This window comes from Dromaius novaehollandiae, chromosome W (assembly GCF_036370855.1).
Source record: "Dromaius novaehollandiae isolate bDroNov1 chromosome W, bDroNov1.hap1, whole genome shotgun sequence".
Classification (NCBI taxonomy): Eukaryota; Metazoa; Chordata; class Aves; order Casuariiformes; family Dromaiidae; genus Dromaius; species Dromaius novaehollandiae.
Window position 1 is genome coordinate 31,123,522 of NC_088130.1, and position 25,766 is coordinate 31,149,287.

The window sequence follows — 25,766 nt, forward strand, 5'->3', positions numbered from 1 at the left end:
AACAATGGAAAAATACTCTTGTTTTGAGAGAGGGAGGCATTGTTACAGCATTTGGCTTTCTGTTGGATTTGTGGAAAAGATCAGGAGATACCTGTATGGCTCAACAGTCCGATGAGGTATTCTTTGCTTTTAAGAAATGTTTTTCAAACCATATATATCTAGTTTCAACACATATATATCTAGTTTTGAGTTCACTTGGGAGTGATCACTGGAAATAGGGATGAACATCCTGTGGTATTCATTAATTTAAAAAAAACAGCACAGAAGGAAATAATTTGTGGCAGAGTAAGGTAAAACATTAGGTATCCCATGGGCGTTTCAAGCTTTCCCACAGTCATAGTTACAACAGTCTACAGTTCTTCTCTGGTGTAGGTGAGATGTCACATTCCTGCCAAGGCGGCGGTTCTTGAAGAGGCTGCCGTGATGAAGTAGCACTCATGTAGATTGTTTTTTTTAAATACGGCTTTCTAAGAGTGAGTGTGACCTGTAGCACTGCACACAAACTAGACAGGTGAAATAAAGAAGCAGGGAGCTGAGAAGCTTAAGGAAAACTGCTATGGCCCAATACACTGGACAGATTTCAGTTAGAGGGGAGGCTTCAGCTTAATACCTTCCAGAATTTTTCACGGGAAGGGTGACGAGTTGAAGGGTTAAGGAAATCCTTTTAAGGACTGGAAGAAAAATTTCTGGCTCATATGGCAGAGTGATTGAAGGTTTAATAGTCCCTCTCCAGGACTTTAAACAAACCGGGAATTCACCTGATAAAGATGTACTGTTATTAATATGGTGCTGGCATCTGTTATTTAATTCGTACTGTACTCGGTCATGGGCTGGGACCCCATTATAGTTGGTGTAATGAAACAGAAGGTTTCTGCCCCGAGAATCTTTCCTTCCTTGTCAGAAGCAGCTTGAATTACAGAGGACCATTATGTGTTTTACAGACTTTGTCCTTTCTATTTCTTATCTGATTTTCATCCTGCCCAACTTGGATTTATTTGTAGAGAAACCAGCTATGTGCATAAAGGCATTTTTTGTAAAAGCTGTGCTGAGCTGCTGATAGACCTTTCCTGAAAGGAAAAGCTTTTCTGAAATCGTTTGGGCAATGGATTCTCTCGAAGCAATACATTTGCATACTTTTGGATGTGCACGTGCATTGAAACACATTCAGACTTGCATTATTCTCACCATTTGCCTTTATATTAAACAACCACATATACACCCCCCAGTTTCTGGGTTTTTTTCTAAATTTCCCTTGTTCTTAAGGTGGCTTCTTGTAGATCTCTTCTCCTCCTGCCTCTACTTCTTTTTCCTCCAGAGAGGCATAAACGCAAGATTTTGCTGCTCTGGTTGGGTGAATAAGTAGAAGTAACTTTTCATGTCTGGGTGCTTGTCACACCTCCAGCAAAATACAACATTTACAATTACTTTTTTATTTTTAGGAACTGAGAGAATTTACATGTGCAGCCTAGGAAGCTTAGAAATCCTTCCAAATATTTTAAAGAAAGTTGCAAGCGCATGAAAATACAGCAGAATGGAATGCTCCTCTTGGTTTTAATTATAGTGTCAGTGGTGGTAGAGCCAGACATGGGTAATATGAAGTCCATTAAAGTATACGAGGTTTAGTAACATGATACAGTACCCACAAATTCCATGCGGGTGAACATGTTGCTTTAAAGATCAAAAAGAGAAGGTCATTACTAACAAGACTATAATGTCTCTTCAAAGGATTTACTTATGTCTAGTTCTTAGAGATGGAAATTAGCAAAATGGATAGCCTGCTTGAAGAAAAACATGTTATTTCTAGTGATACCAAGGGAAAATCAAAGTATAAAAGTGCTTATGAAAAGTATGAAGAGGATATATTTTTCCCTAAGTGCTCTATTTGATAGTATTAACTTGTTTTATTAGCAATTTACTCTAATACAGTTATTGTAAAACATTAAGACTGTATTTGTTTCTGTTAATGCCACTGAAAACAGTAATGAGATCTGTGGCTTTTATTTCATTCTAGTTAATAATAATGTTAGTTTGATACAATAGAGAAGTGTGACATCAGTCATTTGTATTGTGCCAGTGTAGTGTTGTTGGCCCTTATTTTGTGGTACGTAATATAGTTTGCATTTATGAAAGAGAAACCCATATGAGAGAAAGGCCTGCAAATATTTCATGTGGGAGCAAACATAGGACCTGTTCTTCATCTCTACCTCCTTATATTTCGCAGGAGCTTATGTGCAGCTAAAAGTCCATTTAAAGTAGGATATGCCTTTCATTTATTTCCAGCTGAGCTTCGTTTGTTTTTTAATGAGCAGAAGCACTGCAGAGGCAGGACAGATTTGCTGGGAAGCTCAGGCCGCAGGCAGATGACAGCTTTGTCCCAGTTCATAAACAAACACAACTGGTTTTGCTCGTACAGAAAAAGCCTTTGTAAAGCACAGCTGCGCGAGGTTGTCGCATAGGTGGGCTTGTTTCGGGGGAAGAGCTCAGGGTGTGGCGTTTTCTGCAGCTGAAATATCTGCGTCGTTGTTCTCCGGGAGGTTTGAGGGATACAGGCTGCCCTGCATCAAGGTGGTTTTGTGTCGTCTTGTGCTCAGGTGGACTCTGTAACTTGGGGGGACAGCTGATAACAACAGGACAGTAATAAACCTTTGGACTTGATCCAGCGTGGTGCTGTCTGCCTCACATGAGCCCTCGGCTTTTGCTCGGCTCAGGAGGTGCCCAGCACTGGGGGACTGGGCTTCTGGGTGCCTTTGTGTTGTGCACTGAAGTGCGCCTGCAGTATACCAGCCACACGGTAATCTAACAGCACAGAAGCCTTCTCCTTAAATCACCCTCTAGAGCAGATAAGGGACCTTCCTGAGACATAGATCTGGGGCTAGACCACACCGAATCCCCTAACAGAGGAAATACTGGACAAATGGCTTAATTAAATGGGAAATGCATGGTTTACGTCTCTTACCATACAGCGTTTGATTTTATTTGAAATGGCTTGCAGTATGAAACCTAATTTCAATCCGTGCAGCCTTCAACCAGATGTATAAGGTGCAGTGGATTAGGAACTGCAAAAAAATTTATATCCTTCCTGGCGACGCAGTTGAAATGGGACAGTTGAGTCAACATTAAGTGCTAATGCACAAAGAGTAACTGTGTTTTACTTTCTTCCAAGAACTCTCACTAAAATAGCATTTGTTCTTGCATGTGTCTGGCAAGTCATTTCCATTTCCTAGGCTATTTTTAGCAGGTCTGAGAAATATAGTCAATTACAACGGAGGCCATAATAATCCAGTATTTTTACACTGGTGCAAAGCAAGTGCAAATGAGGTATAAGATGTTAGGAAATAAAAGCAGTATTTCATATTCTATTTGTTGTGCGCATGACTTTTTACGAGTCTTTTTCTCCATTGTTGTGCACTTTGTGTAGTGATTTATATTTTGTATAAGCTGCAGAATACTGCTCCGTGCATGGGTGTATGTACACACACACAGAGATGAGTAGAGAAACAGGATATGGTTGCTTTTACCTTCACTTCATATGTGTATAATTGAGGATGCAGGAGTAAAGCGAAGTGTGCGTTTGTATTGGGCACCCCTTTAATACTTCGAATTTAAAAGCCTCGCTTGGAAATACCAGTTATATCCATAGTATCATTGCCTGTATTCAACCATAGGCAATATTGTGAACTTATATACGTATGTATGTATGTATTTTTTTTCCCCACTTTAAGTAATTTTTCACAGTTTTCAAGTGTTGTTATTAATCCTAGATCAGGTTCTTTTCCAGCAGAGATTCTCTCTATCTCTCTGATGGCTTGAGATTTCTCAGTCTTTAATTTGCCGTGTAGTTCTTGTATGTGATCTCCTCCTGGTGTTGACTAAATACAGAGACATGGTAGAATGGGCAATGGCAAAGGTGCAAGTAAGTTTAGTCAGAATTTACTCAGGAAGCGTGCTTGGTTATTACTTGTGAAGAATGAGTAAGTAAGTCGTGAACAGTCAGTATTTTAATTTTTCCAGAATGGAGTCATGTTCATGCTACCACAACAAAACTCAACTTTTGCTGGTTTATTGGAATAGAAGAACAGACATGCATAGACCTTTTTTTTTTCTTCCCCCTCCTAATTAAACTCAAGGATTGGTGAAAGTTGGGATTTCCCTAGGACCAGGATTTATTTGTTTTTAATTTTAGATTTTAACACTTACAAGGAGAGGTTCATCTATAAATCCTTTCAGGGAGTCTTTTTTTTAATTAATAATTTTAAAGACTCTTTTGATGTCCTAAGATATGGGCCTCACTTCATATATACACACAAAGGAGTGTTTTATTGATTCATTAAATTCTAGCTGACTTTTTCAGTCATATCATTTATGCAAATTTGTAACTTTTTTCAGTCTACATTGTGAGAAGAATATTAATAACTAATTCTGCATTTACCTGGCTAATTTGCATACATTTGTGTTGTATGGTAAATCACATGAAAACCTACAGGGGAAAGGCTCAGCTCTTCTAACAACTAATAGGCTATTTTTTCTTTTGACTTGCACAAATTGAGAAATATTGCCTGTGGCAAACATAATGGAAAACTGCATTTTTAATGCTCTCACACATACTCATTTCTTTACAAAGAAAGGAGCAGATGACTGTTCTTAAAAATAAAACTTTTGAAAGTTCTGTAGCTGACACAAGGTATTGGATGCTAAAACACTTCTACTTGGTGGAATTATGTTTTGCAGGTTGTGTGAGGTTCCCTGGATTTTGGATTTGACTAGTGGGAGCGGTATTGCACCCGAAAGGGCTGGAAGCAAATCAGAGCTCCAAATATTTTTTCCTGGAGAGAATGTCTGTAGCTTGCGGGGCTAAGAGTGGAAGGATTGCCTAAACATGAGTTTCCAATTTATAGCACACGTCATCTTGATTGCTGCAGGTTCCCTTTTCTTGATGTTTCTCCAGGAGACTGCTATAGTGCAGTCCTTTGGATTGGATAGTGTTAGGTGTTTACTCCAGCTGTATGTACATGGCTTATCTCGTTAGAAGCATAGGGGAGAAGTTCAGAAATAATTCTCTATCGATTTCCGAGCATGAACTTCTGGTCAGTGTCGGTGGTTTGGGAGCAGCTATCAGTGGCTGGAATTTGTGTAACACGCAGAGGATGCTGCTGGTAGCATTTCTGCAATGAACTGAGGTGAGATCTGGGTTCATGCTGAAAAAAGACCGTTTGGCCATATTAGCAGAGCACAGAAGAAAACATTCATGTAAAGGGTAAGTGAGAGAAATAGCAGGTCTCAAAAAATATAGTGAGAAATAAATGGACTTGTCTCTATAGACTTGTATCATAGACACTAGTTTATAATTCTTCCAAGAATATTCCAAGTGGTAATAGAAGCTTGAAATATGAAATAGTAAGAGAAATTATCATTCAGCATGTGTCTGCAGTGTGTTATAGCAGGGCTGTGAAGGCACACGGGAGGAGTTTTGCACTGCTTAAGGAAAGGAGGCTCTTTTGTCAGCTCCCCCTGCTCTAGAAAGAAGGTGCCATTTGAATGACTTAGAAAAATGGGACACTATTTGTATACTGAACGGTTTCAGTTTTGCTGTCTAATAGGGCCCGTAGTGGATTGTGGCTTGAGTGTTAAATATATTTGTAATGCTAAATGAGTATTTGCATTGCATTCATGATTTTTTTTTCTTTTTCATCAGTCTGTTCTGACTTTCATTTTAGTAAAAGGTGCAATGTTACAATTAGAAGGCTAAGAATGAATTAGGAGACAAGCAGAGGAGACCGCTGATTACATGTGAATATCAGCAAATAGCCTGGTTGAGAGGCTTTCCATATGCAGCCTCCAAATAACGTACTCTGCAGTTAGAAACTGAGTTAGAAACTCAGATAGTTGCCAGCCAAACTGCTGCCTATCTCAGAAAGGAAAATATTTAATTGCAGCTCCTGTCACATGACCAGCAGGTCTTGATAACCAACTTACTTTTGAAATTTTCATACCTTTTTTCTGAGTTTTACATTTACTTTTTAATTAGCCCATTTCATAACTTGATATCTTGACAACTCTTTCAAGAAGATTTTGGAATTGAATGTAATAGTTCAACTGCATATCTGCTGGGAGGGAAAAACTGTTTCTGTGTACGTTACATTTTGTTTTCTATCTATGGCTCCCTAGTAGTTATTGAAAAACTCTGCTAAGCCTTACCCTGTCTGATATAGGGCTGAAACTGTTACATCTAATATATTAATAATATCCAGTGTGTTTTCTAGCAGAGAACTTCTTGAGAGTGGAATGGAGGGAGCAAGACTTTTATTTCCCTATTTCAATATAGCTCGCAAATACTGAAACATTTATGGTTTGGCTCCAGATGAGGAGAGAATAATTTTCTTTACTCTCCTTCCTTTCCTTACAGGGTATAAAAATGGTAGGCAGAAGTAGTTCAGAGAAGAGAAATTTTGTCATCTAATTTGTCTTTATGTGCCATTTTTGGATCCAACTTGGATCTAGTCCTGTGAGCAGAAGTAGTTTTTTGCATGTGCTTTTTTCTAGTTCAGCTGGATGAAGACAGAGTTTTCACCTCAAGAATACAGAAATCATGACTTGGATTTCTCCTGAATCATAGAATTTTCTATTAAAAAAAAAAAAGGAACTGAAACAATTATTTTTATAATGCTTTCTTATATCTTGTGATTTCAGAGGGATTTAATGTGTGTTTTCTTCTAGCCCCAAGTCTTTATATAACTGGGAAGCCTAAAACATGCTCTTTAAAACAGACGGACCCAGGAGATTCTCATGAGGTTGCCGATGGTGGGGCAGGGGGGCGGTGGAAATATCATCAGAACTGTAATAAAATCATAGGAATTGGCAACATTGTAAAGTTCCCCTTCTGTTTTTCATTGTGAATCTTGCTGACTGATTCTTTCCTGTTCTCTTATCATTCATGGAAAAAAGAGGGTATAACCTCTTTTGTTCCTTATAAGGGATCTTTTATCAAAGGATTCTTTTTGTTGTGCAACAAGGTTTCCATCACCCTTTTTTTCCCTGGGAATTTTGCCTTTTGAAAAGGAAAATGTTGCTTGGGACAGGTTCTATTAGCATCAGAGGCTTCCTGCTCTCAGAACTGGCTTCTATTTTATAGCTAATATCACCTTTAAAAGGAGCAAATAGAAAAGCTGTATATCAAAGCCTTAGAGGCTAACTCGGTTTTGTGCAGACAGGAGAATGAAGTTTCTCTTTGTACTGCCTAGGAAGGACATCTTTTCTTATAGTAGAGCTAATTTCAGTGGAATACAGCAACAACAGCAACAGTTTAGTTGGGAAGGAACTTTAACAGATCACAAGCTCATGGAAACCGTCTCTTTCTCCTTTCCAGAGTTCAGAAGCGGTGCTGTCTTACAAGCATGGAACAGGGTCTCAGGGAGTTTGTCAGATGCTGCTGCATTGAAAACCCGCCTGTCTTGCAAAGTAAAAGAGCTCAGAACCACTGATCTTTCTGTTACCACTTTGCTCTTTCCTACTTTCAAGTGTGGAAGTCAAGATTTGAATTTTTCCAGACACTATCAATTTGATAGGAGGTTTTTGGTTCCAAAAACCAAACTGATCTCAGAATTTTTTATGCGAACCTCTGCTTTTGATGGGTCCCAGCTGATGCATTACTCTCCCTCCAGAAAAAACACATAAAGCATTTATTGCCAGTAGTATGAGCAGCTTACCCTTTCCTCTGTGTTGTTTTTGGTCACTTAGTGTTTCTGTGTAGTTGTTACTCAAAACTCCCTCTTAGAGGTCGCCCTGATACAGAGTTCTGTGCTCTGTAACAAAAGGTTGTCATTAAGGCTGCTTTCCTATAGGAGAACAGGATTTCAACCTTCAGCTTGAGTTCAAGCTTCGAGGTATTGGCTTATGCAAAAAACCAGATTTAATGAACAATGTTGGCTTTTCCTAGTCAAAAGTAAGTCTGATATTCCTAGTGCTGAGCATTCAGAGAAGAAAGATCTTGGGTCTGTCAATGAAAGAGGGGAGAAAAAAATTTTCCAGTTGTTGCTGCCTTATCCTGGACATCTTAATCCAAAAGTCAGGGTTTTCGCAGAATGATGGCGCAAACATTGCAGAGTAAAGAGGAGAGGGAAGACAGCAGAACAGTACTGACAAACTTGCTGCAACGTGTGTGTGAGGAGGACAGATGATATAAGCCATCCTGACTGTGCCCTTCGGGTGATACATCTGGACTTAAAGTGAGCGCTACATCTAGTCAGTGTTTTTGTTTTAAGATGAAAAGGAAAAGGGGGAGGTAGGGAGGAGAAGAAGGGAAGATACAAAAATTGATTGCAGTCATCCAGCTTGGCAAACAATTTCTTAATTTCTCAGGAAGGCCAGAGAGGTTTCAGTGTTTCCCTTCATCACCTTCTTCTTGGTGGTTGACCAGATGTGAAAGCAGAACAGTAACTCACTTTACTTTTATTATTATTATTATTATTATTATTATTCCTTCCTGAAGGAGTAAAACTGAGGTGAAAGATGAATCCTCCTAATTTTACTGCAAGCATGACTGTCCGTAATTTCCTTGGAAAGGAAAAAAGCACTTTTTCATGCTTATCACTAAAACTGTGTCAATTCCTAGGATGAGGAATCAAAGGTACCTGTCAGATTGTCTTCAGGTCACGATACAACATATAATATGCAAAGTCCCATAAAGGCTGGTAGGAAAAGGAGCTTTAAACAGGGAGCAGATTTTAATATTTTTCTCCCAAAGAACAAAGTGAATTACAAGCTGTTGTTTGTATATACATATAAACTTTATATGTATACAGCATTCATTTTCTGTTTTTCCAAATAAAATAATACTCAATCCTAGCTGTCATGGAACTGGTGTTGAGTAACAAAGTGTTCTAATAAATAGCAGTGAGCCCAAATATGCTTATTTTATGGGTGTAAATAGCAGCATGTAATCATCAAAGCTAAATCTTGCCTTTGAATAAATGTGTATCTTGATGCACTTCTAAAATAATTTCTGAGCAGGAAAAAGTCTTTTAGTGACGAAATTACAATATGGTCTCTATTTTGGCTAGTGTTGGAGATGTTATTTCCACCTTTGCATTAATAATGTAGTAAGTGTACAGTTCTGATCTTCTGAGCAATCCACAACTGCCTGTTTAGTCTGAGTTAGGCAGTTAGCCGGTTGCATATATTCAGTCAGGGCCACAGAAAGGACACAATTTCCTGGATATAGCCATGGAGTGCAAATATTGTGCCCTAAATAACACACCAGTTACTGTAAATGTCAGTAGAGGGAGTTTTTCTGACTTTGATTTAGTAAGAGCCTACAGCAAAGCCAGCTGTTAGCACTTCTTAACTGCTTGTCATTGTGAAGGGGGGAGCATCATTTCTGCACTCTTTTTTGTCTTTTAATCAAAAGAAGGAAACAATCTTTCAAGTACTTCCCAACAGGTGCAGAACCACAGCATTAGCTCTATTCGACTCTGACATTGTTCCTTTTTTTTTGCGTATACACGGAAATTGCTAGTCCTTCCTAGGAAAAAGCTGATGCTTGCCGTGGAAATGCATCATCCAAGAATGAAGGGAATTCATTTCGAGTGAGTTGAGGAGTCCTTCAAGTGTGAGCTTAGCATGCAGAGTGAGAGTTCATATGTCTATACATAAATCATTTTTGTGAATTGTCGCAAACAGGGACAGAATTAATAAAAACAGATGATAAACAAAACAAACTTCTTGCCAGCCCAGTCATGTTTTTGTAAATCCAGACAGCTTCCAGTTGCTGTCATTTTCAAGAAAAAGCATCTCTCGCTCTGCCTTAGTATGTAGCTTTTTGAATGATGGAGGAGACCGTGCAATGAAATAAAATGACTTTGCAGTGCTTCAGGCAATATTTTCAGCTATAGCCTCTGAGATTTTTTGCAAGGGCAAAAAAAAATGTATACACAGATGATCTTTCACAAGGGAAAATTTGTATGCCTGAATCAAGTACCTCAGTTGCCAGCATGCATGTTTAACTTCAGGCCAACGTGCAATTTAAAAATCGCAAACATTGGTGGAAGTTGCCAAGGTGACTTCAGGTTGGCAGAAAATCCAGTCTGTGGTGACAGGCAGGAGTATTTCACTGTAATTGCGCATTTTGAGGCAAGAACAGTTGCTAAAAGTAAGGAAGTATTCACAGGAGCGCTCGGTCCTGGGGAAATAAGTAGATGCTGACCATAGTGGTCTGTGTGTTATCTTTTGTGCAGTGCTAGACATGTCGTTTCCCCTTCTTCATTTGCTGCTTGGACAGTAAGTACTCTTGTAATGAAATACGTTGAATGGCAAATGCCGGGGGCGGGCAGACAGAAGGAGAGCCTGTTAGTAATATAACATAGGGAATCACATTTTTACTGAAACAAGATAAGTGTTTTTGCAACAAAGGCAGATAGATGGAATTATGGAATATGGGTGCTGACTTTTTCTGTAGGTTTTAACTGTACATATTTCTGCTTTCTTGGAAATTGATACATATTTAAATTTTTAGCAGTCACTGTCATTTTTTCTGTTTTTTTCCATCCCTTTTTGGGTTTCTAAAACCTATGGCCTAGCATTTCAAGACTAGCTTTTCTGTAAGTAATCCTAATTATTCTAAAGTGTAATTTTTCAGAGTAAACACATGCATTACAGCAGAAACCATATTAAAAAACCTCTTGAGAAAAAGGTGTGGAAAGGTGAATGGAGATAATGAAACTTTTGCGAATATCACATGCTTCACTTGTCTCACGTAAAATAATCAAGAAAGGGATTAGAACAAGATCAGATGTGAAGTTCTTTCCCTGCTTTTGCGTGATCAAGCTACTTTGTGCAGTTGAAATCTGTACACGCAGAGGCTGCAATGTGTTTATCCCTTCAGATGAAGGGAAATAAAGGATATTTTCTTATCAGACAAAGGCTAATACGCATTTTCTCTCTCTTCCTCTTCCTCTTCCTCTTCTCTTTCTTTCTTCCCCATTTACAGCTTCTGCGATCCCAGATAATGGAAGGAGATCCTGTCTAAAGCTTAAGGTCTTTGTGCGACCGGCAAGTAAGTTCTTTAGATTAAGCTTTTGAGGGTGGCTTTGTAGCGCATGCTTTACTGTGTGGTCTGGTAAACAGCAATGAAACTTTTTTTTAAGTGTTAAATCCTGTGTATCTGTTCTGTACAGCAACATTTGTGTTATGATTTTCATCATATTTTCTTATCATTCTTCATAAAGCTTTGTTTTAATTACATGGCAATTGCTAACTTGTTGTTTCTTGAACTGTTGTACAAATGGAAGACTACTGGCATTTGGACAAGTGCCGCAGACTTTAAAATATAAATATACTTATTTTTATATAATAAATAGAGAGAAAAAAGATAGAGAGAAAAAAGGAAAGTGGGGAGTTTAAGGGTGTCTCACTAACATATTTGGCTGTTATCTCTATTTTTGTTATAGACAGCTGTATGAAAACTATAGGTGTTCATGATCGTGTTTTCGATGTTAACGACAAAGTAGAAAATTCATTAGAACCAGCAGGTTAGTATGCTTAGAGAATCTCTTTTAACAAATGCGTCTATCCCTCTGGTGCTTCAGTACTTTTTTTCCTCTTCTCTCTGCATGCTTTGCATGGTATAATTGCTCTGCTTTTGCTTATTTCTAGCAGTGCTAATATCACTTACGGTATATTTCCTGTATCCTTGTTTAATGCAGGGGAGGAGAAATGTTGCTTTGTTTGTTTTTTGGGTGATGTGGTTTAACAAAATGCGGTGTGGTGAAGTGTCCACCAGTCTCCTGAAGTCGCTGGCCCTTCCATGCCGAACACCCAGCATGTTGGCAGAGCACTCTGTTTACTAACAGGGCCCCAAGTCTTCAGGCCGCCAGTCAGCGTGTGTGCTGTTCCTCACGTGGTTTCAAAAGGCTCTCCCAAGCAACAGAGCTGCCGCTTGTTTGACCTTAGTGCATGGCACAGGCATGCAACTGGTAGAGTTGGTGTTTAAGTAAGAACATTAGTCCTTCAAAAATACACACTTTTTATGTAGGTTCAGTTAGGCAAAGTATTATATTTTACTTACACACATGCACCCACAGGCACGCACACTTCTATATGTAAATTCTCATCCAGATTTTATTGGAGCAAACTTAGGCTAATGTTTTAGGATCTCTCCCCCCTCTCTCCCCCCTCTCCGCCCATAAAAGAGAAAAGCCTCATCAGCCCTGGGCGAGGTTAGGTTAACTTCCACCGCAAAGCTGTGTTTCTGTGTGGGGAGTGCATGTATATGTGTGTGTGACTCAGATCCGTCGCAGACAGGAGCAGGTTTAATTCCAGGGGTGTGAGTAATCCCACCAACTTCAATGGTATGGCTCATGACATGAAAATTAAGTGGGTATGTAGGAAAAGTATTTGCAATAATATTTACATGTTTGTTTTATATGTACCTACACACTGCTCACACAGTGTTTGTATTCAAGCTTAAAAAATTAAAGTATGCAGTTAAATAAACAAATTATACCAGAAAATATTACACATATGTACCAGTTAGTACATACCCTGAAGAACAGATTACCAAGATCTTTCTCTTTTTTAGGTTATTCTAAGGGGGGCTTTCCCTTTGGTATAAAGCAACATAATACTTCTTCTTGCTCTTTGTCACCCTGGATTATACTTGCTGATGCTGTAAATAAAAATCATTATTTAAGCAGGAATATAAATAAGACTTTAACAAGTTACCCAGTTTGAGTGATTTACCTGTGAATATACGGTAGATTTCATTATTTTTCTTGAGACGGATTTTTAAAACTCCTAAATATTTTGGTTTTGAGAATAGAGGATGTTCTCTAAGCAAATCTAGATGTAAGCAAAAACATATTTATAGTAGGATACATTTGTGCTTTTATTAGTAGTAGTATCCTTCTAGAGCAGGAATTTGAGACAGTCATTCCCTATCTCTGGGTAACCTACGAATCTAGAAACTCAGTGTGCTCTTTTACATTTTGTGATGTGATGAATATGGGCTAAATAATCTGTATCCCTCCTGTTTATTGCCTTGCAAGAGAGATGTGCATCTGAGTAATAAACACATGATTTTAGGGAACTTACTGAGTGTTTTTTTCAACACTGCTGATCACTTCCCAGTTGAGTGGTAATACCTAGCTAGCACTGTCACAAAAACATGTCATTGGAAAGCATCAAGCAAAAGAGGGAACTCAAATCATACAAAGAACGTTTTGCAAACTGAGATGAAGTAACGTGTGTGTTAGCAGGGGAAGTAATACCCATAATAAGACAGCATAAAGTTCCTATTCTGGAGATGAGTGCGTATTTGCGTTATTATTTGAACCAGTCACTGTTAGATAATCGGTCGTTCCCAGACCTGCCAATTGCTATCACATTTTCCTGTTATTAGGCTGTTAGACTTCTAGCTGCCTCAGTGACTCTTGTTGCATGTGATCTGTGCTGTGTACTAATTTACCTGTCTCTGGCATGCATCTTCTGTGCGTGCGCTCTCACCTCGCCTGCCACTACCTTCCCTCACAGTAGGCAGAAGATTTGGGAGGCAGGAGGGTCGCGTTCTGCAGATCGCTCGCTATAACTGTTCTTCTAAAACCACCGTTTGCGTGATTTTTGAACCTTTGTAATTTCACTGTTTTTGTTCAGGGAATTGCAGGAAGCTGATCTGTAGAAATCACTCTTATTTCAGAAGTCATCAAAGTTATCAGCCATTTTCCTGTCCTCCCCTTCTCTTCCTCCTTAATAAAAAGTGCCTAAAATAAAAATTGTAGCTGTGCATATCTGGAAAAATTATACTTGAAGCATATGATGTAAAGCTATGTGATCTGGAAAATTCATGGCTGTCAAAGTAATTTTTTCTAATTACTGCTAGCATTCCCTGTCTTTAGCAGTGACCTTCCAGATTTTACTAGTGAATTTTGTCCTCTTCATCACTTGCCTTCAGTGTTAAAATAAGCTAAAACCTTCCCCCTAAGTATTTAAGATTGTGCAGTGTTATAAACTGTGCACCTGCAGGAAAATCATCTTTGTAAAGCGATTTTGAGAACCACACATGAAAAGTGTGCTCTAATATACAAGTGCAAAGAGACCTTGGGACTGCCTTGACAGAAAGCCCAGGTGATTCCTTGAAAAGAATCCCTTAAAGTTACATGAAAATGAATTCTGCTGTGAAGAATGACTTTATAAAAATGGCATCGTAGAAGATCTCCATATTTTTTATTTAAGAAGTAGTCTTCTTAATTTAGAGGGTTTTTTCGGTTCCATTTTTTTTAGCAGTAGCCAGAATTCAAAGAGGAGCAGAGTTTATCACTGCTCCATACCATTTCTGACCCACTATGGCTCAGTGCTGACTCATGCATGTAATTGGGACAGAGCTGTTGACATTGGATGTTGCAAATTAGAGAGAGGCCAACGATTCGTACTTCTTTGCAATTCCACTGGTGATGCAAGAGGTGGAAGATAACTCTCATCATTCCCCCTTTTAGTTTTGGTTCATTAGTAGTGAGTAAATGTTTCCAGTCTGAGCACACCTTACTATATGGAAGAAGGTAGGACTGAGAGTTAAGATAGTGATTTTTTTCTGCTGGAACTTCCTAGACTGTGATTTAATTGGGAAGCTGCTCCAGCGAAATACTGTGTTCTGATTGTAGTGTCACCACAGTACAAGTGTGCAACTAGCAAGTGAAATATGATGCAGCTTTTGCTTCTGACAACCACTGGAACTAGCACAATTTTAAATATTTAGCATTTACTGCAAGTTTTAGGGCCCTTTGGAATCGTTCTGGAGGAAAGATACTATGGCCTTATTCAGGGCCTAAGTCTCGGGGAGATTTTCCCTGCCATGCAGTTGTAAGGAACTGTAACTGAAGGAGTTCCAGTCAGTCTTTCCCACTGATTTTAGTGAGACTTTCATCTGGTGAATGCTTTTGTCCCTTTCTTAAGAATGTAAATATACTTGCAACTGCTCATTGCCTGCTCTTCATACGTCTGCCTTGAACAATGCTGAAGACATGGTTGATAAGTCTGATACAATTGTAGCATCAATTAATGCTGCCAAGCATGGGGTAGATTGCTAAGCCAGTTTACTGTGCACTTTCCAGTGATACCAGACTGATGCTGAAGAGCCAATTAGCCTAAATTATCCTGAGTGCTCTACCTGCTAGGTGTCATAGGCGTTAAGGGGGGGCTTGTTTCTAACTAAGGCTAAGTACCTTAAAAGGTTGCATTTCAAGGCTGCATGGTGTTCTTAGTCCTGTGACTCCTGCTTCTCTTGGTGCCTTTAACTGGAATTGCACAGCTCTCATCCGGTGTAATCCTGGTAATGTAATTTGTTGAGATGGGAACTACGAGGCAGATGTATCATGGGTGTGTAGACACCTCTCATAAAATGGAGAAGCTTAGTACACTAAGTAGTGAGATAATGTTAGTTTTCCTGAAAACTAATTTTCGAGGTACTTGAAAATAACTTGGGAATACATTTTGAGGCCACTTCACACTCCCGAAAAAGGTACAGCTGATTTCATTCACTTAGTATGAAGAAAATTCAAACCCAGAGCTGACTTTCTATGGCAGGCTTCAGACAAATAACAGTTAAAATAGGCAAACTGGGTGATTTTTAAAGAAAAATACTGCACCTTTAACAACACTGGAGTTACATTTGACTTATCTATATTTTTTATGAAATAAACTATGGCTCTAATGCTGTTTTTTTTTTTTAATTTGGAAAACTAAACAGAGCTTTATTCCATATCAGAAATTTAGTGGGATATTTTCTACTGTATTCTCTTCTGCCACTAACATATAAGCATGTTTTTCCAACAAAGCTGGTTCTTTTTTCATTAGTTTTAGCAGCATATATGTAAATTTGTTTTTGTGTAACATAAAAAGTAAGCTGTTACCTATAAGGGTGGTTTTTATCAGATTGTGTATGTATTCTGTAAAATCAGAGGTTGTTATGTGTTAGCCTTTAAAATTAAGTTTCAAGAAAGAGAGACTAGTATCATATCCCCTGGGTATCCCAAAATGCAGTATACTTCAGTGGAAATTTTATGTGTGGGAGCGGACTGTATGCATAGGCTTACAGACTATCATTTCAAATTTAGGAGGCAAAATCTGCAACTCAGTAAGGGGATTAACTTGGAAATTAATTCTGAGCACGTGCAACTCCTCTTCAAGCCCTTTTGAAAACCAGGTATTTTTATTTAGCTGTCTAGCTATTGACTTTGTTGTCTAATGAGCCATCCAAAGCTAGAGCTACAGTATTTTATAAGAGGAGGAATCCTTCATTCCTCAGTCTGTTGAAATCGGACTTAGTTTCTGCTCCTCTGGTCTTCAGTGGGAGTTTTGCCAGTAAGAAATGCAGGACTTGGCCCCAAGTTGGTTACATAATGAGATATTACACGGTTGTGAAAGTCAATGACAGCACAAGGTTCATTGCCCTATTTCATAAAGGCACTGAAATCTACTTACAGTTGTCAGCTCAGTGAGAGTTTATTAAGGATGCAAAATCTCATTGGAATGTATGCTTTCTGTTTGAACAGATGATACCGTACATGAGTCAGCCGAGCCATCCCGTGGTGAGAACGCAGCACAGACACCGAGGATACCCAGTCGGCTTTTGGCAACTCTATTGTTCCTCCTGGCAATGCTTTTGATATTATAGCACAGTATGCTCCAGCAACCTGTCGCAGAAAATATCAGGGTCTTGGAACATCAAAGATCCACCTAACTGCTCATCCCAAGAAAGGGACTTTATATTGGTTTTGCAGATGTCAAATTGTTATTTTTTCTTTTCCCTTTTTTCCCCTTTCAGCTTGAACTCTGAGCAAGAATTTGAGGGGAATAACTAGTTTCAGCACCCATCCCTACCCTGTGACTTTCTTAACCCCTCCAAACAAATAAAAGGACTCCAAATGAAAATGCCAAATTATAATAGTGACACTAGTGATTCTTATTTTCCTCTGCATTCTCCTTTAAGAAGTCACCGCTGTTAGCTCACTGTGTCATCTGTATGTGGACAAGAATAGTGGCAGATGCAGTCAGTGAAGGATAAGGAAATTCAATGAAAGCCTGGGAGAGATTTACTCTCCCATACAATATTTATGCCTTCTCATTCAGCACTGTAAGATGATCGTGCAAGGCATCGTGTCACCATGTCAGGACTGGAGGGGAGATATTAACAATAGATATAATATAACACCATTTCCTCTAGGAGTTTCTAAATGAATGGGCTTCTAAAAGGAAAAGACAATGTTTCTTACAGGACTGTCTTGAAACATCTTTGACAGTAAAATTTGTGCTTAGCAGTAGAAGTGCTGTCTTTGGTGAGAGGAAGAAGTTAATATTTAGGAATGTTAGCACACAGCAGGCAAGGTCAGATTTAGGAAACTTCACTGGGGGTATGAGTGCCTCTGTTATTTCTGTTTAAGTGGATAGTGCATACCAGATTATTTTATTTCAAAACAGATCACCATGGTGCTACAATTTTTTTTTTCTTGAAATGCAAAGAGGCATTTTTGAGAATAAAGTGACCTTCCCCAGCGCTGACTTAGTAGCTGTTTAGCCTTGGATGCTGCTCTGGGTGTTAATACATGCTAAGAGAGGAGGACATCAGCGGCCAGAGGAAACCTGTTTGGGACACAGGATCTTCAGTGTGCTCTTGATTTGTCTCCCTGCAAGTTCCTCAATCATGGGAATAAAACCCAAGTAGAAGAAGCCAGGACAGCCTAGTAGCATTGTTTGGTGGGGGAAAGAAAAGAAGTGTGGAATATGAATTCAAGTGTTGATTTTATATCTTTTTTCCCCTTCCAGCACAATTTGAAGAGTAGAGGAAACGTGTTTATCAGCAGGAGATAAACTAGATGGGCTCCCAAAGACTTAACAAAATATTTTTTTAAAAATCCACTAGAATAGAAAATACATTATTTAGATATACTTTATGCTGAGAGTGAGTATATATGCTTGTCCTATTTAAACTTGTGAGAGAAGTGGTAGCCCTTGATGCAATTAGGATATGGAACTGTCTTGTTTGATGGAATTGAGAGGGACCCTGTTTAAGGAATCTGAACCTTGGCTAAGGTAGAACTTGAAAAAGTCACCTGCCAGGAAATGCAAGCCTTGGGGTTTTTTTTTTTTTTTTTGGCAAGGCTGCCATGAAATTTGAACTGCAAAGCATAATCAGGGAAATATCAGACCAACATTGAAACAAAGCTTTTCTAGCAGAAACTGTGATAGTTATGTTAAATGCAAAACAAAATACAGAACACAAACAAAACAAGGATTTTCTATATTAATTCTGAAGAAAATGTCTGGTATAACAAAATTGAGCGATACCATAAATGGACAGCATTTTGTGATTTTTTGTTTTTAAATGAAGAAAAGCTTTCCTGAAGTTGTAAGCAGCCTATTATTCAAGAAAGGAGGAAAGGGGTTAAGATGTTAAGATGTAAAGGGAGGTTGTATGCATGTTAAAGTATCTGGACTTGCCTGATACCGTACAGTATGTCAATTAATGCAGAGCCTGCACTTACAGCAGGAATCCAGGAAATTTCCTCGAGTACCCAGCACATGCAATAAGGAGAGCCTGGCTAAACACTGACGGATGTCATTGTCTCGTTACAGCCTAGTTGGTACTCTGCTCTCAATAATGTGTGTGCACTTGGTGCATGCGCTACTCCTACTACTTTCAGGTAGGAATTAAAGAGGTTTGGAAGAGGTGAGCTGGAGGATCAAAATGCACCTTGCTGAATGGATTACTGACCAGAGTACAGATGGTACTGCATGATACGTGACCATATTAAAATGATTCATAACAATTGTAGACAGTCATACTGACAGTACCAATTTCATTTAGAAATGGTGACCTTATTTTTTCATCCTTTGTCTCTAAATGTTGGACTTTGAGATGTATGTTTATCCGCAGCAAGTTTTCTCCGCTAGTGTCACTCCTCGTGAAGTTCAGCCCTTCACTTCATCATATAGCCATGCTAATTAGATAAGCGATAGCAAGAGTGGTGCAGCCAATAGGCAGATCCCTGCATTACGGAGTGACAAGCTTACTAGACATCAGTTTGATACTTGATGGCATCAGGCAATCCCACTCGTACCAAGTAAATAAGTGCTGATGGGTTTTGTGTTGAGCTGCAAATCTCTGGATGCTTTGAAGGATGTTGGTGCGAACTGTAAGCAGATTTCTGCTCCCCTCCGCTTTATCTACCCCATCTGAGGGAGTCGCGCGCTCTCAGTCTAGGTAGTTCACCCCTATGACCTGCACTCCTGGTTGCCAAGGGCATTGCAACGTGAAGCTGGGAAATATGGATCAGTCAGTTTAGTGGATACTGTGTATCCTTTAATAGACAAGGTAACATTTCGTGTTAGTTTAGAATATTGTTTTGTACTGTACTTTCTTGGATGGCAAAGGAAAGATGATTAAAACTTAAAGCTATGTTCTTTAAATTCTGTATTATTAGCAACCTCTGTTGTATATAGTGTTTGATAATAAAGTATTAATTTGATTCTTATGTCTTTTGTAAGTGAGAACAATAGACTTTCAGGATATTAAAATCACGCATTGATTACAAGACAGAGCTTTGAAGCATCAAGTGTGATCATGGCTGAGAACTGAGTGACAAGTGGCCATGACACCGCAGCATACAGGACTCATCTGTGAAAATCGTTCATCTATTGCAAGACTTCACAATGTCAAGACCTGGAACATGACTTTTGATGATCAATGTTTTGTCCTCAGTGTTTAAAGGTCTGATGTTGGAGCCCTGTGGTTTCTGTGTTAGTTTTTTGTTCTTTTTTATCATGTTTTTTTCTAAAAAGGCTTTGGGGACCTAACAACTCTTCTATTCTTTTGTTTCTCTCTTTTTTTCTTTTTAAAAGTTCTCTTTCCCTATTTTCCTTCTGGTTTTGTTTCCATGAATAGTTTTTACAGAAAGGATCTTGCCAGTGTCATGTGTGATATGTGTACGTACTTGATTCCAAAACAACTAGAGACAACTTTGGGAGGGATCAAATGTAGATTATTTCTTTTCTAGTATAATTGTGGAAGGAAAGGGGTTGTATTTGTACCTGTTGATTCCCACCCCTAGCCCTTAAAACTGAACTTTATCCATTGCCTTGTGAGAGCAATGGTTCAGTCGCTTTCAGAAACTTAGAAAAGAGCGTTAACAACCCTCCACACTTCTCTCCCCTCTCCCTGCCCTTCCTCCTCCTCCTCCTCCCCCCCCCCCCCTTTTTTTAATTTGGAGCTGTGAATGAGCAGATCTGTTTCTGGTCTGGCATCACCGAGTTTTTCCCATGCATTCGCCCCCGAGCTTCTCGGATGTGAGACAAATCTCCCTACAATAGGCTTGCTGCCATTGTCTGTACAGTTTAATAGATGCTGGCATGTTGGAGGTTACCCATGAGTCTGCGAAATCCGCTTTCCATGCTTACTCTTGACACCCCATTGAAGCCACTCATTGTGTGTGCATCTGGGTATGAAAGTCCAGCTCAGTGTGGTCCTGTGCTTGTACTGCCCTGCTTTGCAGTTTCTTTGCACTTATTCATTGAGTGCTGTTTTTGAAATGCTTACATTATATGAACTTAAAATGTTAAAAAAAAACAACCCCCCCGCCCCATAAGATCTGTATTTGTATATACACGTGTCCGTACAATTATACTTAAATAAAATTAAAGATTTTCATCATTTTAATTGGTTCTCTTAAGCTACATTTTTGTTCACTGAATTATGCCTTTATTTTAGGGTCTATCTGTACCTACCTTACATATCTGTGGGCAATGGAAAGCAGTGAGTGGGAAAGGTTATACTGTGTGAAGAAGGCATTTGGGTACAATGACTGACTACCTAGGGCTGTAACTACCAATATCCTGGCTGATGTCCTAAAGTCTGGCTGCTCTGCTTCTTCACTTTTTTTTTTTTTTTTTTAACGTATTCATAGCCTTTCCAAAGGCGACTGAGAAACAGTGTTGGCCAAGTGCTAGAGCGTTGTATGGTTTCTGTCATTGCTTTTGCCCTGCTCTGGGCCTCCAGAGCAGTCTTCCTTCCTCTGCTGGGTAACCAGTGTTTATATGGTTTAACTCTTGCTTCTTGAGGAGCAGAACCAGTCCTAGAGCTATGCAAACAGGGCAGTTGCACATGGTGCCCCTCTACCCAGGATGCCCCCCTGACTGACAAAGACATGGGGTTAGAAGTGGCTTAAAAATCTTAATCATGTTTTTATTTAAGAAAAGGAAAAGAAGGGGCGAGAGCGGTGGGAGCCTCATGGATAGGAGAATTTGAGCAATGGTGCCTCCTGAAGGGAAGGTGAGAGTGGAAGCAACTAACTGGCTCTCTCTTTCTCCTCCTCCGTGCCTTCACCCCTGCCCCCAGCAGTTGCTGTAGTGTCTCTAAAAAAGCAGAAGACTGGTTTGGCCTTGACTTGTATTTAGGTCGGAAATGGTTATCTTTGCCAGTGCACTTTCACTGATCATATGATAGGTGCAGTGGTTTAACCTGAGAAATTAGGTCATAGGAGGTGGGGGACACATACTGACACCTGTAATACATGCACCATGTATTCAAAATGCAGCTGTAATTACACCATGTTAGCATTAAACTTACTGAAAGCTTTTTATTACATTTAATTAGTTGACAGGGCAGCAAGTACTAATTATAACTTACTGTAACCTCCTTTACAAATGAGGAGTGACAGCTTGGTGAGGGGAGAACTGTGTGTGAGTATTTGATAGAAAGAACTGATGCACCGGACCTCTTCCTCTGGAGCTGTGATCTTACAAGCGGGGCAGGATTATAAGTGACACATGTTCGGTATGTCTTAACATAATAGCCGTGTCCAGAAAATATCCTGCAGTTTGACACACTTAATAGCCTTTGCTCAGAAGACACTCTGCTTTTCCTGAGAATGGTATTTGATTTCATTTTTCTGCGTTAGTGTGCACAATGGGCCTTTGTGCTCCCTCATCTTTCCTTCTGCAGAGTAATGCTGCTCGCAGAGTACCTCTGAGGGCATTCCTAGGAATGGCCAGGCATGCATCACACCGCTATGATACAGTTATGTGCTGACGTGTTTTTATTAATTCAAAACAAAACTTCAATTTATATAGGTTAGAGATACGGCAACCAACCGGGATTTAATGCTGGCTTTATGGCAAAGGACTGAAAAGTGCCTCCTTCTGTGTTGTCTTATTTTCATTAGCATTTGCCCTTTTTTGGAAGTTCAGTTTAAAACATGATCTCTCTTTAACTTTGTATTATAAGTGTGTGCCTTACAGCCCAGATCAAGACTCGGTCTTCATTGTAAAAGCTGCAGTACAGACTGCTCTCATATTAGGCAGATATTCACGACTGAGTGTTTTGGGGATCATTTTGATTTGCCGCTATGAATGAAGGCAAGGTGGGGTACTATTGATTTAAATTGGTGGCTCAAATTTTATTCTAGACCAGATAGGAGCCTGTAAAACAAAGTATTTCTTAGATGCTAAACAGTCCTTTAAAGAAAAATCAAAGTACAAGTGATATCACAGAAATGTAAAAGATCTAAGGAGGGTTTTTGCTTCACCCCCCTCCCCGGAAAAACTGCTAGCTCACTGATACTGTCAATCCTGTTTAATTCAGAATACAGGATAACTCCAGCAGTCATTAGCACATCTCAAAATACTTTTTTTTCCCGTGATGGTTTTTCAGGCAAGTGCTTGTGTTATTTGGTTATGCAAGGATGAGTATAAATACAAGAAACTGGAAGGAGACAAGCTAGACGTCTACCTCGGGCGAAAAGAGGAAGCATTTTCTGTTTTGTCTAGAACTGTATGAAAATGTACATGGTGTTCAAGATCTGGCTTCCAGAGCCCTTCCTATCCACCTTGTGAATCAGTTCTGAAGTAAAGGAAGGAAACTGTCTTTTTCTTTCTGCATATACAGTCCTAAGTGCATTCTTCTTACGCAGTTATCTTTCAGTTACCATGTTCAAAGCATGCTCTATCTAAGTGCTACTTTCTGGAACACACTTTCCCACTTAGTAGTTTATATTTTCCTGTGCTCATGTTAACATTTAAACGTGCTTTGTTATCCACAGATAAAACTGCTGTTGGAAAAACTGAAGTTTTTGTCTGGATGGTATTTGTAAAAGGAAAGGTCAAGTAAATCAATAGGATACTGTAGATATAAGCATCCCTCTGTTATTGTACTGCTGAGAACCAGTAGTGCCTTTTGTTCTCATGGACTGTAACTTGAACTATCTTAACTAACAGTTCAACTAATCACTGGCCACCTAGTCGGAAGCAGAAGGTGAGGAGAAATTTTTTGGTTTTCATCTCTTTTCTGTTGCTTTACCTATGGCAAAACAAAGCAAGAAAAAATCTAGAAATTGAATGCAACAAAAGCAAAGCTCTTTCTAAAATGGCAACCCTGAGGTGACACTGAAGTGCTGTTTCTTTTATAGTCAGGTATTGGGAATAAATGGAGTGCTACATACTGCAAACTGCTAGCTGTGGTCCTTCAGGGACAGTCCTTGCCTGAGGAGGGTCAGAGGAATCAGGCCCTTGGCTTGGTGTGAATGCTTCAGTGGAAACTTGGCGTGTTGTGCGTCACATAGCACTGCATGTACGCTAACCCTTCGGCTTGCTGCAGTGGGCATGGAGAAGGGGGGAGGGAGAAGGAGAGAGCTCATTCAGTCCCAGGTATCGCCATAGTAGCAGCAAGAAGCAGAGCGCAGACTCTGAGCAAGGGAAATTGCTGTGGGGGTAAGCTGCCCATCAGTAGAAGTCTTGCTGACTTGTTGAGATACATAAAAACATTAGATAAGAAGCCTGTAAGATACCAGACTGCATTTTCTAGATGCACTCCTCTGGCCAAGTGCTATTCTTATGGAAGTCAGGGAAAGATTTAGCATTCAATCAGGAAGACATTGATCAGTTTTGAAAACCTGTCAGCATTTAAAAACATACAGTTCACCATTGTAGTTAATTATTGATGGCTGGGTGCTTTAGCGAGCAGCTAGAAAAAAAAGAAGAGGTGACCTACAGCTCAGAGAGCGCAGCTGTATGTCAGACACGATTCAATGAGTGAAAGCTGTAGCCTCTCCATACAGGTAACAAAGAATAAGGGCTACTTCTGGCTACTAGGTTTGACCTGTTCCATTACTTTTGTCTCACTTGGAAATGATTTACACTTTCTTTTCTTGGGAGTGAGATTGAAGAAATGCTTTGATAGAAGGACTTTGTGTTACAAGAAGCTGTAGCATAAAATGATGTTTTATAGCTATGGATTATGGATATATACTTTTAGGTCGAATCGCCCAGCCATTCCAAAACTGGAAAAACTGCAAAGCTTGCACTCTGCGAAGCTCCTCCAGGCAGCATCTGGAGCTCATGATTTCGCTCGTGCTTTCGAAGGATCAAGCCCTTGTGAGAGGTCTCCTCTGCTTACTGTGCATTCTGTGTAGCGAATGCTTTAACGGTGGTTATACTTTAAGCTTGGTTTGGAGAGTGGGTTTTTTTATATTATCCTTGCCATCAGAAAGATCTGAATGCTGAATCGGGGGTGCAGAGCACAAATAAACTGACATTCGGGAGGCAGGATACAACTGCAGTTCCACTAGGAACACTGCAAAGAGGAGGCTGGCTCCTCTGCCTTAAAAAGGAACAAACAGAGCTTGAATCATGCATGACGTTAATGGTTAGACATCAAATGTGAGGCCCTATGAACCCATGCAGCGATGCCTATCAGGCTTCATATATTAGTTTTACAACATCCTGCTTCCTGCACATACTTGTATTGCAAAAGGCTTTGTGTTCCCCTTGACACAGAAGCCAAAATGAGTGTGCATGTCATCTTTCCTAGTGAATACCTGCCCTTTTTGTTGCTGTTTATTTAATTAATTAGTGTGCATTTACTTGCAGGTAAAAAGAAAAAAAAAATCTGTGCACATTTCCTGTGCTCTGGTCTCATTAGCCAGCTTTCCTCAAAACTCTTGTACTCTAGAGAAGTTTTGCCAAGTGGCTAAATGAAATGCACACAGTATGAATATTTATGGTATTTTAATGATGAGATTTTTGCATCCATGAATAATAAAGATTTTAACAAGAACAGATAACGAGATTGGTACAAAACAGCGAAGTGGTTAATACAGCAACCCTTGGTGCAGGGACTCCACTGGGAGCAGAAGGCAGTACTTGCCTCCTTCCCCTTCTTCCAGCACCAAAAATAGTCTGACGAGGCAGGCAGATCTTTCACTTAGCTCTGCAGAAAGCAGGTGTTTTATCTGCGCTTTGTGCCACAGCCACCTCCCGCATGCTTTGCTGGAGGAAGCACAAGGTTTCTGACAACGAAACGACCTTCCACTTTTGAATGCTGTATTTATTTCAGATACTCTCCAGCAGTGTTTGTGTCTGAAGCTGAAGCTGCCACTTCGTTTGCTCTCTTTAGGAGCCGCTGCCGGACGAGCGTTTACGAGAGACTGGGGCTGGTGGTGCGTAAGCAGGGCAGAGAGCGGTTTGCATGTGCTGAGGCAGAGACGGGCGCTCCTGCCTCCTCCCCTCTCCCCCTGCTCCAGCAACGCGCTGCCGGAGGGTAGGGCCGCCCCCCCGGGAGACCGCCGTCGGGCTTTTCGGGGAGGTAGGCTGAAGGTCTCGCCCCTTCGCTGAAGGCCGCGGCCCTTGCTGTGTTTGTCTATAGCCTCAGTAGCCTCCGCTGCCGAAAGCCTGGCTTCCTTAGTGCCAAAGCAGGGCGCTGTCAGGCCACGGTGAGGACGTGCGTGGGGGAGCGC

General features: G+C 39.9%; 1 protein-coding gene across 2 annotated transcripts in view; it reads left to right on the forward strand.

Annotated features, from left to right (window-relative positions):
• The window catches only part of LOC112995248 (ephrin-A5), a 211,996-nt gene extending 191,301 nt beyond the window's left edge, over positions 1–20,695 (forward strand). Inside the window, exons 3-5 of one of the 2 annotated variants that reach the window (XM_064500839.1) lie at positions 10,982–11,047; positions 11,442–11,522; positions 16,536–20,695. In XM_064500839.1, coding sequence (XP_064356909.1) covers positions 10,982–11,047; positions 11,442–11,522; positions 16,536–16,657 — 269 coding nt within the window. In that variant the 3' untranslated portion in view covers positions 16,658–20,695. The remainder of the gene's footprint in view (positions 1–10,981; positions 11,048–11,441; positions 11,523–16,535) is intronic. The other variant, XM_064500840.1, reaches the window with a different exon arrangement.
• Positions 20,696–25,766: the final 5,071 nt, after the last annotated feature.